Source organism: Chrysochloris asiatica, unplaced genomic scaffold (assembly GCF_000296735.1).
Source record: "Chrysochloris asiatica unplaced genomic scaffold, ChrAsi1.0 scaffold00018, whole genome shotgun sequence".
NCBI lineage: Eukaryota > Metazoa > Chordata > Mammalia > Afrosoricida > Chrysochloridae > Chrysochloris > Chrysochloris asiatica.
The window spans coordinates 8,569,103-8,579,979 of NW_006408536.1; the positions used below are offsets into that span (position 1 = coordinate 8,569,103).

General features: G+C 46.0%; 1 protein-coding gene across 2 annotated transcripts in view; it reads right to left on the reverse strand.

Moving 5' to 3' along the window:
- The window catches only part of PDK3 (pyruvate dehydrogenase kinase, isozyme 3), a 94,234-nt gene extending 83,710 nt beyond the window's left edge, over nucleotides 1-10,524 (reverse strand). For both annotated transcript variants that reach the window (XM_006835564.1, XM_006835565.1), the window contains exon 1: nucleotides 10,219-10,524. In XM_006835564.1, coding sequence (XP_006835627.1) covers nucleotides 10,219-10,324 — 106 coding nt within the window. In that variant the 5' untranslated portion in view covers nucleotides 10,325-10,524. The remainder of the gene's footprint in view (nucleotides 1-10,218) is intronic.
- Between the last annotated feature and the right edge of the window lie 353 nt (nucleotides 10,525-10,877).

Below are 10,877 nucleotides of genomic sequence, written 5' to 3' on the forward strand. Positions count from 1 at the left end.
AATACTGCATAGGACCATTATTGTAAAAGACTAAGAAAAAGAACCCACCTTATAAGGGGGAAAAATTATATATATAATTGCTGATCTCCGGGATGTATGGGATGACAGGAGGGGAAGGAGGGAGAGGAAGATAGAGCACAGGGTAGGGAACAGACACAGGATAGCTTGGGTGCTGCAGGGTGTGGGGGTGTGGGCAATACACAAGAAGAGGGAGGGGAATGGAAGAACAAGGTTGATGGGAGAACAGTTAGGCAGGTTTACATGGGCTAAGTGGGACAGAGGTAAATGTCAACGTATGCACAACCTTGGAACAACAGGGCTTCAGGATATAGGGATTGAGGCATGGTTTGAATGGGTAAAAGAGGGGAATAATGTTAAGATGCTTGACTGTCTTTTGAATCTTGGTTTTCCTTGCCTACCATTGTGAAATAGACACTTGAAGGGGAGAAAAAGGAATAGCCAGAAACATCACAATAGAAAGCTTGTAAATCCATCTTCAGCCTATAACTGATTGGAATACCTTAAAGGGGGCTAGAAGTTGCCCAGTAAAAGAGGCCTCCTGTGGAGCTTTTGCACTGCATAAGACCATAGGTGGACACCAGAACCCCATTCAGAATTGTCTGAGGTTGGAAATTTCCACTGGAAAGGACGAGTAGACCAGCCTGGAGTGGCTAGAAAACAGAAGATACTTCGTGAAGAAAGACCAGCAGGAAAAATCCGAAACAATAACAAAAGTCTGATTGATTACCACAAGAACAAGTAAGCTGCTCACCTGAGAGCCATCAAGGCAAGTGGTCGGGACCCCTCAGAGCAAACCCCCTTCTAAGACTGAAACTCAAGGGGAATATATGAGCAGGCATGTGGTCTGGCTGGAGACCACATTGGTCACTGATGGGGTAGAGGGGGGAAAAACAGCAATGAAGTTGGGATCTGAGTCCGACCACATACAATAGAATCCTGTGAACCCGGGTGGAGACCTGATGGCCAGCAGTATGGCAAGACCCTGGGCCCAGAGGCAGTGACATGGCCACAGAGGAGTAGAGCAGAGAGTGAAGTGTCTAGCTGATATGAAGTGAGGGGAAATGCACAAGAACACCCATGCTTGCAGATAGTACCCACTTGACCTGCGTTCCATTACTGGATGATCAGAACTCGACTAGAAGAAGAAGAGGGAAGAAAAAAAAAAGAGTAACCCACTACAAGTTGATGAACTGGTAGCGTAGTAGTTACGAATTGGGCTGTGAATCGCAAGGTCAGCAGTTCGAAACTACCAGCTGTTCCACGGGAGAAAGATGAGGCTTTCTGCTCCCATAAAGATTTACTGCCTCGTAAACCCTGTACAGGGTCGCTATGAGTCAGAACCTACTCCACGGCACACCACCACCACCACCACCACCACCACCTATACTTATGGATGTAGTAGCTCAAAAAAGGGAACAAATCTTTACAGCAAGGATCAATCCCACCCCCTCGGTACACAGAGTTGATAGGGATGTGCAACCTGGACATTGGCTATCCAAAATGGGTGTGGGGGTGTGTGCTATGAAGGCAAGAAGTGACTGGCTTACAAGCTTTCAAGAGGGAGCCTAGTTCCAGACAGGGCAGGGGAAGGTAGAACCTCCACTGAATGATTTCCAATCTGTTGGAGCGGGGCTGGTGAAGGAAATGGAGATAAGACGCTTGCGGTTCAACAGTGAATAATTGCCATTAGGACTGACAGTGAGGGTCGGAAATGTAGAGGTAGATGTTTTTTGACAAAAGGAGGGGAGTGATTGATTTTGCAGCCTAGGACGGAGGTCCTTAGGCCCATCAAGTGAAAAGAGCGGAGAGCGTGACCCTACCCAGAAAGGCAGTGATGCCAGGGATGGAGACAAGAGACAATGACATGGACAGATGGAGAGGCTGGGGACACCAGGCTCAGGTAGGGAGAGGGGCTGTGTGCTGCCGGCTGGGGGGCAGGCCTGTGGGGTGTACCCTTTGGTGATTTGATGGTGCATGGAGGGGATTGTAATCATTGCAATGAAACAAAATAGGATAGGATGAATGTAAAACTGATGTTCTCCCATGTAAACCCACATAATTCACCATAAAAACTTAAAAACAAAAAACAAACAAGCAAACAAACAAAAAGCTAAATTGAAGAAAAAAAAATAATGATGTCTATTCAAAGAGAAAAAATTCTGTCTAAATACCACTTTCCACCTACCAAAAGGCTGCAGTGTCGGTGTGCGCGAAGGAAACTGACAAACTGACAGATGAATGGTGGCAAACACTTCTAGTGAGAGGGTAAACTGGCATTCTCTATGGAAAGCAATTCGACAATGTTTACAGAAATTACAAAGGCACATGCCCTTTAATCCAGTAATTTCATGTTTAGGAATTTGTTCTGTATGGACACTCACATGCATGAAATTAGAATGCACCCAATAATTTAGCGTAGCACTGGCTGTCACAGCAAAGGTTAGAAACCACCTAATATCCATCAACAGGGAATTGGCTAATAGCAACATATAAACAAATTCTCAAAAGTCATTAAAAAGGAAAAGGAAGTTCTATAGGTAGAGATACGAAAAGCTCTCTAAGGTAACAAGTTTATAAATCATGGTAAAGACAATCATACAAGCTGCTGTTTATTTAAAAAAAAAAAGGGAGATGGTAGTGGACAGGAGGAGGAAGCAGGTTTTTCATGCCTTTTGAATTTTGAAGAACCATATAATAAGTGTAATCTCAGATTAAAACAAAAACGTACTTAAAAATAAATAAACAAACAAACAAATCAATCAATCAATCAATCAATCAATCAATAAAACAAAAAAATCCCTCCACCCTTTGGAACTCACTAATCACCATTACTGTGGTTGTTAAGTGCCTTTGAGTCAGTTCCGACTCATAGTGACCCTGTATAGGGTTTCTGAGGAGCGGCTGTTGAATTTGAACTGCTGACTTTGCAGCTCAAAGTGACCTCGTGGTCCAGTGCATTATCCCACAGAGCCACAAACACAAAGTCCATTTAGAACACTTGCTATTCTCTTACGAGTGTGGGGATGGAGTCTCAAGGTAGCGCAGATACAGAGCTAAGCAGTAGCCAAAAAGGTTGACAGCTCAAATCCATTCAGCGGTACCTAGGAACACTGCTTCTGAAAAGTCACAACTTTGAAAATCCTACTGAACTCAATTCCACATTGTACACATAGGTTATCATGTGTTGGAAACAACTTAATGGTAACCAACAGCAACCGTGTAGAAGGATGCATGAGGGGGCTTTTAAAAGTTCAGAAATAATTCGATTATCTTTTCATTACAATTTTCCATTAAATTTTTCAAATTCCCTTGCATTTCAAGTAAGGATTAATTCAAGAGGCTGTGCCGTTCTTTTAAACGGCACACACACACAAGTGGTGTGGCGCTGTAGGATAAGCATTGGACTGCTAACAGAAAGGTCAGCAGTTCAAACCCACCAGGGTCGCTATGAATTGGAACCAACTCTGTAACACTTGACAACAAGAGAAATACTGCATACAGAAGGAGAGTTTTCTAGATCATCTAATTAAACTTATGCTTTAGAGTAACCTGGGGATCCTCTAAAAATACCAATGCCAGGTACTCTAATCCCATCAGAAATTTAGAGGATGGGACCCAGGCATGAAAATCATAGGATATCATGTTTGGTAAGGTGGAGGGTCAGAGAAAAAGAGGAAGACCCCCAGCGAGATGGATCGGCAAAGTGACAGGATCAATGGGCTCAAGCGTGGCAACAACTGTGAGGTTGGTCTAGGACCGTATAGTGTTTCATTCTGTTGTACATAGGGTCACTATGAGTCGGTACCAACTCGATGGCACCTACCAACAACAATATGCTTTAGAACAATGGTTCTCAAGAGGGGTGGTTCCCACCCTAAGGGACATTTGGCAATGTCTGAAGAAATGTTTGCTTGTCACAATTCAGGGCTGGGTGTGTGTGTGTGTGCTACTACTATCTAGTGGGTAGAGGCCAGGGATGCTGTTAAAAACATGCAACAATGCACAAACTAGCTCCCAGCCACTAAGAAATTTCAAGTCCATAATGTCATATATACATAGTGCTGAGGTGGAGAAACCCTGTTTTAAAAGTAAACCACTACTTCTGATGTAATAATCAGTTTTAGTCTTCACTCTTAACTAAGGAAAATAATCTCCTTATTTACTTATGTGGGACACCATTAGTATAACAAAGCTATTTCAGTGACTATGCTGTTGTTATAAGGAGCTCTGGTAGCGTAGTGGTTACGAATCGGGCTGCGAACCTTAAGGTCAGCGATTCGAAACTACCAGCTGCTCCGCGGGAGAAAGATGAGGCTTTCTACTCCCGTAAAGATTTACACCCTCGGAAACCCTGTACAGGGTCGCTATGGGTCGGACCCGACTCAACGGCACTTAACAACAACAAATGCTGTTGTTGTGCGTCATCGAGTTGGTTCCAATTCACAGTGACCCTGCATAGGATTTTTGAGGCTGTGAATCTTTACAAGGAGTACAAAACCTCATCTTTCTCCCTCCGAGCAGCTGGTAGATTTGAACTGCTGACTTTGCGGTCTGGAGCTCAACGTGTGACCCACTACACCAATGCTCCATCAACGGACATGTTTCTGTTGTTGTTAAGTGCTGTCGAGTCAGTTCCAACTCACAGTAATCCGAGAAGCGGCTGGTGAGCTTGAACCGCCGACCTTACAGGTTCAAACCAACCTTGCATCCAGCGCATTAACCCACAGCACCACACGAGGACTCAGTGGCCACAGAAACGATAATTCACTTGTTGATGTTGCTTTAACAAATACTGTTGTTGTTAAGTGCTGTTGAGTCAGTTCTGATTCATAGCAACCCAGTACAGGGTTTTCCCAGGTGCGGCTGGTGGGTTTGAACTGCTCACCTTGTGGTCAGCAGTCAAATGTTTACTCTAGAGCGGCACACAGAGACCCTAAACATAAAATGATGTGTACATCCTTTCTCTGGCTTTTTGATTAGTTTTTCTTTAGTCAAAAAACTTCTGTTGTTTGTAAAGTAGCCAATGTAGCAGCCTGAGAGCCAAAATGGGTTCATCCATTCATTTTGCTTGAGCCACACATTCTTAAACCACAGTCCTGGTGTGGAGCTGTAGGATAAGCACCGGACTGCTAACAACAAGGTCGGCGGTTCAAACCCACCAGCCGCTCCTCATAAACTATATACAATATTGCTATAGTTGGAACCCTCATAAAATATATACAATGCTGCTATAGTTGGAACAGACTCAATGACGCTTGACAACAACAACACATCCTTTAAAACACTGATAGTCTCCAACTAAAGACAGAGATCTATTCCTGCAACTCCGAGGTAAGTTGAATGACCTATTTTTGCTTTTGTTTTTTAAAGTTTTCATTATTATTGCCTTTTGTTACCATTTTCTCGATAAACCTGATCTTTATTAGCCTTTGGGGACTGGAAACATTACATAAAAACTTACAGGTATATTTTAATACATATATACAAGGGGGCTTCAAAAATCATGGAAAAATTCCATTATCTTTTAATTCAAAATGTTAACGAAATTTTTTAAGCCCCCTCATAATATACATTAAAATATGAACATTCATTCCAAAACAAAGGACAGTGTTGTTATTTTGTCAGTTATAGTAGTAACTGCACTTGCGGAAGATTCTGGCTCATCTGGATTATTCCTGGGAATAGGGGTAGCACTTTCTAGTCCGAAAATCAGTAAGAATGTCTGCATGGCTGTTGTTGCTGTTAAGTACTGTCTAGACAGTAATGGCTCATAGCAACCCTGTATACAGTTTCCAAGGAACAACTGGTGAATTTGAAGCGCCAATCTTCACTGTTTAGCCTACAGCGCCATACCAGGACTCCTTATACACATTATGCAGTACATATTACTAATAAGATACACAAAAATAAAGGACAGTTTTAAGTGTGGTTTGTCATAATTTTGCTGCTGTGTGCTACTGAGTGGGCTAAAGGCTGTAAATCTTTATGGGAGCAGAAAGCCTCTAATACACCACAAAATCGGGGACCACCTGCAGCTGAGGAGTGGGCATTTGCCCTACCTGGCTGGTTTCCTGTACTCATCTGCTGCTGCTCCTCCACCTGGTTCTAGAAGTTATTTGGAGTTGGCCTTCCTCTACACTCTCTTTACTCTTCTTCCTCCTCAACTTACAAATACCCCCACACCCATTCTCAATCCTCAAACTCCTATATCACGTGTCAAAATGAACTCTCAAGAGATGGAAGAACTAAAAGTCGAGACAGAGATGGCCTTTGCATGACGAGTCACTTCTTTTAGATTGTCAACACCACTCATGGCACCTGATTCATCTCTGCCTGGTACAGACAGGGCTTATGATGTCTAACAAATTCCACCCCCAATTCTATGTAATGCTCCTGTGACTTTCCCTGTAAGGAAAAAGGCATATGCCTCTTCCTCTATCCTAGGATTACTCTCTCCCTCCCACCCCTCTCTAAATAGGTCAGAAACCTTTTATGGGAAATAGTGATCAGATTTGGGTTTTCTAACTTTCATTTGTTTTTTTTTTTGTTTCAAAATCTTTTCAGAAAGCTCAACCTTGTTCCTTTGAATGACAATTCATTTGGGGAATGTACTTTTGAGGTCCCCTGATACAACCCACACACTTTACTAATGAAGACAATGAGCCCCAGTACAGTTAAGTCACTTGTTCAAGGTCACACAGTTAGAGTAGAACCAGAATTAGAACATTTGTTTCCAGTGACTGGTCCCATAGATTTTCCATGATAACACTATCCCCTACTGTGGTTTTCCTTCTCAAATAACCTCCTTGCCAAGACACCTATTAACATGGAAAGCTACTAGCTGCTATAGAAATAAATCAACTGAAAATTCAGTCCAACTATTAGAGGGATTACTTCAATTTTCAAGGAAGGAATTGGGAGTTTCTGGGCTATTTTTGTTTCTTTTAGTGTGAATTAACCAGTGTCTATTTACTACAAAGGAGCTCTGGTAGCGTAGTGGTTGCGAATCGGGCTGCGAGCTGCAAGGTAAGCAGTTCGAAACTACCAGCGGCTCTGCGGGAGAAAGATGAGGCGGTCCGCTCCCGTAAAGATTTACAGCCTCGGAAACCCTGTGCAGGGTCGCTATGAGTCGGAACCGACTCCACGGCACATAACAACAACAACAACATTTATTACAAGCAAGGAGCTCTGGTAGCGTAGTGGTTCTGAATCGGGACTGAGAACTGCAAGGTCTGCAGTTCGAAACTACCAGCTGGTTCATGGGAGACGGATGAGGCTTTCTGCTCCCGTAAAGATTTACAGCCTCGGAAACCCTGTTTAGGTCGCTATGGGTCAGAACCGACTCGACGGCACTTAACAACAACAACAACAAATTTACTACAAGCAGGGATGCTAACGGTAAGGTCGGCAGTTTGAATCTACCAGCCACTCCGGGGGAGAAAGATGAGGCTTTCTGCTCCCATAAAGATTTACAGCCTTGGTAACCCTGTTGTTGTTGTTATATGCCTTGGAGTCGGTTCCGACTCATAGCGACCCTGTACAGGGTTTCCAAGGCTGTAAATGTTTATGGGAGCAGAAAGCCTCATCTTTCTCCCACAGAACAGCTGGTAGTCTCGAACTGCTGACCTTGCGGCTCGCAACCCGATTCGTAACCACTGAGTCAGCACCAACTTGGTGGCACACAACTACCACCACTACCACAACTTTACCCTAATTAAAGGCTGATACCATTCGGTTCTTCTCCAACGCCATAAAGTAGAGATAGAAAACATGTCTATTTATAACAGCAACATCTTTCTTTCCCCAACAAAAAGTCTGCAGCCAGGAGCTGCCTCAAACCTCTATCAGTCTCTGGCAAATTAGTGTCTTAAAATTAAATCTGGTCTCAACTTTAAAGTATTCCTCTCTTCCTAGCCCAACCTTTTTGCTTTAATTATGGACAACATTGGATTTTTGACACCAAGTCTTTCTGTAATATTCTACCTACTCTGCATTTTAGCTTTTATGTCCAACTGTCGTCAATCCTTAACATTTACATTGATTAAACGTAAAACCAAGTGAAACTCATTGCTGGCCACTCCAAGGCAGAACTGTCCCATCAGGTTTCCAAGGCTGTAATCTTTACTTGGGGAGAGCCAGGTGGCTCCATACAATAAACAATGGAGGGCAAACCAAATAAGGTCAGCGGTTCGAACCCACGAGCTGCTCAGCGAGAGAAAGATGAGGCTTTCTGCTCCCGCTAAGATTTTTTTTTTTCTTGAATGTTTTATTGTGAATTATGTGATAGTTTACATGGGAGAACATTAGTTTTACATTCATTCTATCGTATATCGTCTCATTGCCATGGTTGCAATCCCCTCCATGCAATCCTTCCCCTGTACCCCCCAGGTCTTCAGCACACAGTCACTCTCCCTATCTGGATCTAAAGTCTCCAGCTGCTCCATTGCTCCACGTCATCATCTCTGCCTCCATTTCAGGCATCACTGCTTCTCTGGGTAGGGTCCCGCTCTCTGCTCTTCTCCCTTGATGGTCCTAGGGACCTCTGCTCCTAGACTGAAAAGTTAATCACTCCCCTCCTTGCTATAAAACGTCTACCTTTACATTTCCCACCCTCACAAACTGTCCTGATAACAATTATTCACTATTGTATCACAAGAGACCCATCTGCATTTCATTGCATCAGCCCTGCCTAGACAGATTGAATACTACTCACTGGAGATTCTACCTTCCTCCAGGCCCTCTGGATCTAGGTTCCCTCTTGAAAGCTTGTAAGCCAGTCACTTCTTGCCTTTGTAGCCCCCCATTTTGGGTAGCCAATGTCCAAGTTGCCCATCCCTGTCTACTCTGTGTGTGAAGGGGGTGGGAATGATTCTTGCTGTAAGGACTTGTTCCCTCTTTTGAGCTTCTGCTTCCATAGGTGTAGGTCAAGTTCATCAAATTGTATGAGAATACTTTTTTTTTTTTTTTCCCTCTTCTTTTTACTTCTGGTTGAGCTCTGTCCCGCTAAGATTTAAAGCCTCAGAAATCCTATACAGGGTCGCTATGAGTCTGAACTGACTTAATGGTACTTAACAACAACAAATCTTTACTGGAGCAGACTGCCACATCTGTCTCCCTGCTGAGCGTAGATTGTTGGGTTCGAACCACAGTCCTTTCAGTTAGAAGTTGCACTCTTAGCCACTGCACCACCAGGGCCACTTTAATTGAACACCCACCAGCATCACCTCACCGCCCCAGTATTTCCCCTTGAGAGCTTAGAGCATCTCTGCTGCTCGATTTTATTTTCCTTCCAGCTTTACCCGGGTGTGCACTTTTGTTTTAGTGGTGTTTCCCAATCAGCTCCCTCGCATTCGGCACCAGGAATGCTCACCCTGAGGTTGAAACCCCACCAGTTAGGGAAATATAAGGGTTTTTCCAAAAGTTCGTGGGGAAAACCTCATGATCTTGGAACTCTATGTTTTACACGAACTTTAGGAAGCCCCCCTCGTCTGACCGGTTTTAACACGGGAGTGGTGGAACCAATTCCCATGTGAGCTAGGCCTCAGGCAGGTTGGAGCCTGGGTCTTCGGCACGCCCACCTCAATCCTTAGGAGCTGCCCCACCAGCCCAGTGGACGAGGTGAAGGTGGGTGGTGCACAAGAGGAGAGGCCCCAAGAATGGTGCTGACGCCCAGGCCCGGGGTTCTATCAGCCCCTGCCCAGCTGCGGCTGGGCTCTTCCTAGCATCTAAGGCGTACAACCCAGACCTCTAAGTGCATTTCCGTAACAGTTCGAGTCCCACCACCCAGGCTAAAGGGGAACTGCCACTGCATCATTTCTTCAGCCTCAAGATGTTTAAACAGCTCTCAGCCAACCACAAACATCGAAATACGAATACATGAAACAGCCACCCTCATTTCCACTCCCCTCTGAAGTTTTCAGGGCAGTGACGTTTGGATCAGGTCTGAAGGCAACGAAATCGGCAGTTTTAGGGGGTCCCGCCTGAGACGAGAGTCGTCGAACGCGGTTTCTGGTTCTCCTGGTTGGCCCCTCGCCTATGTGAGAGTGCCAGGCCTGCTTCTCTGTGCCCTCAAACGAGTCCTCTCTGCCCCGGGACCCCCCAACCCGACCGCGTTTGCCCCGAGGCTGCGGGGTCTGCGGAGGCCCCGCGCCCCTGCCGGCTGGTCCCCGGAGCCCTAGAGGCCCGGCTGGCACTCACCGAAGTCCAGGAACTGTTTGATGGAGAGCGGCGACGGTGAGAAGCGCGAGTAGCGCTCGATTTGCTTGGGCACTGGCTGCTTCAGCAGCCACTGGAACAACCGCATCCTGGCTGGTGCGCCTTGTAGACCCGCTGAGACGCCGGGACTGCCACGAGGGCCGGCGCCGCCGAGCCTCGCGGGTCTGGCACGTCCGTCAGGCGCGCACTCGGGCTTCCACCTCGACCTCGGCACAGCGGGTGCAGCCGCCGCCGCAGCTCCGGGCCGGCACCCGCCGCTCGCGGCTTCCCCAAGCCCCGCCCCCGGGGCGGGGCCAACCGCCGCACGTACGCAGCACGCGAGGCTGAGAGGACGCTGAGGGCGCGCGGCTTTAGGCTCTGGTTGCTGGTTGGCGGCCACAGCTTTCCTTGGGTGGTCTTTTAAGCCGGTGCCTCTATCCTTGCTCCCGAGACATTCTAGGTCTTCGGCGAGCGAAAGGGGGCCGAGGTGCAGGGGGCCCGAGAGCAGGCCCGGAGCCCAAGTCCGGAATTGAGCTCTACATGCCTCACCAGGCCCTTCGCAAGCGAAAGCAACTCTTCCGGGAGGCCTTACTCGCTGACTGTTGCGATCAAGGGTCTTTGCTGCATCTTGACACTTAGATTTTCACTTTCCATTGATCACA